Source organism: Hibiscus syriacus, unplaced genomic scaffold (assembly GCF_006381635.1).
Source record: "Hibiscus syriacus cultivar Baekdansim isolate YM2019G1 unplaced genomic scaffold, ASM638163v2 tig00003103_pilon, whole genome shotgun sequence".
Classification (NCBI taxonomy): domain Eukaryota; kingdom Viridiplantae; phylum Streptophyta; class Magnoliopsida; order Malvales; family Malvaceae; genus Hibiscus; species Hibiscus syriacus.
This window is the reverse complement of record NW_024061962.1, coordinates 79,461-83,538: the sequence shown is the minus strand read 5'-3', so window position 1 is coordinate 83,538 and position 4,078 is coordinate 79,461. Positions and strand designations below refer to the sequence as shown.

Genomic DNA, 4,078 nt, shown 5'->3' with positions numbered 1-4,078 from the left:
GGTGAAACCCCAGAACAGCAAGTACAAACAAAACAGAAGGCGGAGTGGTCCCTCCAGCTAACTCAGTGTCCCAATCTAGACATTGGCGAGTCTTACAAAAGGGGTTGGATCAACGTGTTAGTAAGAAGCTCGATGAGTTTGATCAAAACAATGACTCACTCTCACTCTCACTCTCTTACATGTGATGTGCAGTGTCACTGAGTCAGAGTTAAAACCATTTAAACATGAAAAAAGAGAGACTCGGTCCGCGATTTCTATGGCAAAGTTTTGCAAACGCATCAACAGTAGACTCTGCGACTCCACTGCTACTTTGTCTCTCTCTCTCTCTCTCTCCTCTTTTCTGCACTCCCAATTTACTTCACTATCTTCCATATTTAATAATACTACATGCTCCTCACCTCTCTTATGAATATATATTTACACACACATATATATATATGTGTGTGTGTGTGTGAAAATACAATCACATACTATAAGCATTTGTTCCAAATAACCAAGAGTGTTTAGGGTTTTTCATTTTCTACTTTATTAATATATCGTCATTAGTCACGATCAAAAGTTTATTTAAGTAGTTAAATTCCACTAGAATAATCAATTATTAGTAGAAAAGAGGACACTCCCTTCATCTTCTACTTCAACCTCACGGTACTCGACAGACAGTATACGGTTCTTGTCCATTTCCAAAGGCTCGAACATGGTCTTCGAGAAACCTTTTGTGCTTGAAACCCGATCCGCAAATGCAAAACCAGACCCTCACGCAATTGTTCTTGTTTGTCCTCCAAACTCCTCTACCCTCTAACTGCAAAGGGCTTACCGTATTTTCGTCACTCAAACGGCTTTGCTCCGTGCTTCCATTTGTAATGTGTCTGCAAAGTTCTAAAATCCTTCAACGGCCTAGGCCTAGACCTTGCGTGCTTTTTATTGTTTTTGCAACCCTCAACACAACAGTAGTAGTTTCCTCTAAAACAAAAGTATGATAATAGTCAATGGCATCCACATATTATTTTTCCGTGCAATAATAACCCTTTGCTTATTTTTTTCATTAATAAAATTGTAAAATTCTCTACTTTTAAGTCTAACATAACTAAATTATGATTTTAGGAGATGACTTTGATCATATGTTAAGTTATATAAAATGAGAAAAATGAAAAAATTATCCTCAAAAAGTGATTGATAAACTTGACAGATTTATTTTGATAGATGTTAAAGAATGATTTAAGGGTAAAAAATAAAATATAAATATTATTACTTGTTTCCTTTTCTAATATGACATATTGAATGAGACAAATTTAAAAATCAAAAGGAATAAATCTAATGGGAACTGAAAAATAGTTTATAAAAAATTTAATTCATGATTATTTTTTTAAACATACACATTTTTCACTTTACACTCTAAACAATTTTTTAATCTACCACTCAAACTATCATTCTTATATTAGTATATTCAAAAATAAAAAACAACCAATAAAAAAGTAATACATTATTACTGGATATCAATAATTTTTTTCAGATAAAATGAAATAAAAATAATAGTCGATATGTTAAATTAATACTGAAAATAATAGTTTAGGGGATTAATTAAAAATAATAATTTTTAATGTAAAGTAAAATTAATGTAAACTTTAATGTAAAAATTGTGAATAAAAAATTAATTCAAAATTATTATTTTTCATAAATAAATTATTTATATGATAGAAAAATTCAATGATTCCTTTAATCATTATATATAGTTAAATCTTAAAACCTCAATTAATTTTAAATACATAAATATATGATATGTATATATTAATTAATATGAATTTATAATATGTATTCAATATTTAATATTTTAATCTATGCATAAGTACAATTAATATTAATTGTTTACATTGATAACTATAAATTTATAATGAAGAATGAACCGAGAGTTTGATTAGGCTAATTGTTCTTCTTGAAAATTTTAGATTATAATATTTTTGTATTTTCTATTGATAATATGTCCCTAAAATTATATGAGTTTGTCTCACTTAAAATTTTAAAATTTCACCCATAGCATAAACTCATGTGTTTATCTCGATTTATAACATATATGTTTAATGTCAAAATACACTAATTTCGTGCATCATATGTAATTAATTTTAAATAATTATATATGTTAATAATATGAATGTATTTACAAATTTTCAATTTTTTTGAGAAATAGATTTTTAATATTAAATATACTAAATCCGTGCATCACACTAAATACAAATATAATTATCTACATTTATTTCTCCCTCTTTCTTATGAAATGTTGTTTTAAATATATAATTGCATGCATCGAATAGTCATTTATAACTTACCATCTCATTAAAAATATTAATTTTAATTAAATAGGTATAACCTTAACAAAGATGAAGACATTAACTATAGATACCTGGACGAGCATATAAATGAACCATCTATTCGAATATTAAATGCATAGAAAAACAAATTTTGGCCATGACTATATTAATCGATTGTCATCATCCTAGCCTCGTGTCATGCCATCTATAGATAGAAATATTTACTAAACATGTAAAGCAATATTAAAACTTTAATTAGTCACGATAAAAAGTTTATTAATTAGTTAAGCTCTACCAGAATAATCATTTAGTGGAAGAAAAGAGGATTATGACTCCCCTCATCATTGTCATCATCATTATCATCGTTCTCATCGTCATCATCTTCTACTTCAACTTCACAGTACTCGACAGAATGCGGTGCGTGGCCATCTCCAAAGGCTCGAACATGGTCTTTGAGAGACCTTTTGTGTTTGAAATCTGATCCGCAAATGCAAAACCAGAGCTTCCCGCAGTTCTTCTCGTGTGTCCTCCAATCCCCTCTAACTGCAAAGGGCTTAACACATTTTCGGCACTCAAAAGGCTTTGCTCCGTGCTTTCGCTTGTAATGTGTCTGCAAAGTTCTGAAATCCTTTAATGATCTAGATCTTGGGTGCTCTATATTGTTTTTGCAACCCTCGGCACAGCAGTAGCAAGGAAGTCTCAGCATAGACGAATCTGGTTTTGTTCCTCTTAAGGACTCCGGACTTTTTCGATACTGAGATCCATGCCCCCACATATGCATCTGTAAATAAAAATTTAAGAAGAAAAAAAGAGGAAAAAGAGTGGTTACAAAGAAAGTCCTTGATGTCGTAGAATAATATAATTAATGATTATGATTTGTCATACGATATATAATTACTAATAAGTATGGAACCTGCAAGTTGTTGTATCTATTGAAGGTTTTGTTGCAGACACTGCAAGAGAACTGAGTGGGACCAACAAGGATCTGCGCGGGCGAAGGAATCCAGTACTTTTCTTCAACAAGAATGTTAGTGTTGCCAATGTCATTAGAGTTGCTAGAGCTGGTGTCAAGTGTTGGTGGCCCAATGTGAAGGGCAAATGTGGCACCACTTTCAGTCTGAGTACTCGTACGGTTCGGACAGTTGGGGACCTTGCTTGAAGGATATGGTAAAGGGTATTTGGAAACGCGTGGGGCTTGTCCAGGAGGACCAAGAGATAAGGTTATGGAATCTTCATCTTCTAGATCATCAGAATCATGGCAGGAACTTTCTCTGGGGGATATATTATTGTAGCTGAAGGTAGGAGAATGCATTCTGATGATTGTGGTAATTACTGCTACACGAGAAAACTAAGAGATTTTGGTCTTCCGGAGAAGAAGTCTAGTGGGGACGAGAAAGCTATGAATAAAGCATTAATGCCTAGATAGATATAAATATAGTACTATGGAACAAGAAAAAGCTCGAGTAAGCTGCTATAAACACTTGGTAGAGTAAGACTCACTACATGCTTCTTCAGGAGAAGTCGACGTGATGAAAGAAGGGTTAGCGAGAAACAGAGTAGGTACCTGGTGCGTGTGTGTGTGTTGGGGGGGGGGGGTTATAAAGGTGAGAGGATAGATATAGATAGAATGGTTTTGGCGTGTTTGGGAGACAAGGAACCCTTAAAGGAGAGGGTGGAAGTAAAGATGGATGCATAGAATAGTGTACCAATCCAACAGTCACTAACACTCCTTTCGCTCTCAGTGCAGCAAAGCTAAAATGCTCGATTATCGAGCT

The 4,078-nt window shown here is 33.0% G+C and overlaps 1 protein-coding gene across 1 annotated transcript; it reads right to left on the bottom strand.

Annotated features, from left to right (window-relative positions):
- Nucleotides 1-2,610: 2,610 nt before the first annotated feature.
- Nucleotides 2,611-3,615, bottom strand: LOC120174562 (zinc finger protein WIP6-like). Its single transcript, XM_039181368.1, has 2 exons — nucleotides 3,217-3,615; nucleotides 2,611-3,084 (listed from the first exon to the last, which is right to left on the bottom strand). Exons 1-2 carry the CDS (start codon nucleotides 3,613-3,615, stop codon nucleotides 2,611-2,613), a joined length of 873 nt encoding a protein of 290 aa, XP_039037299.1.
- Nucleotides 3,616-4,078: the final 463 nt, after the last annotated feature.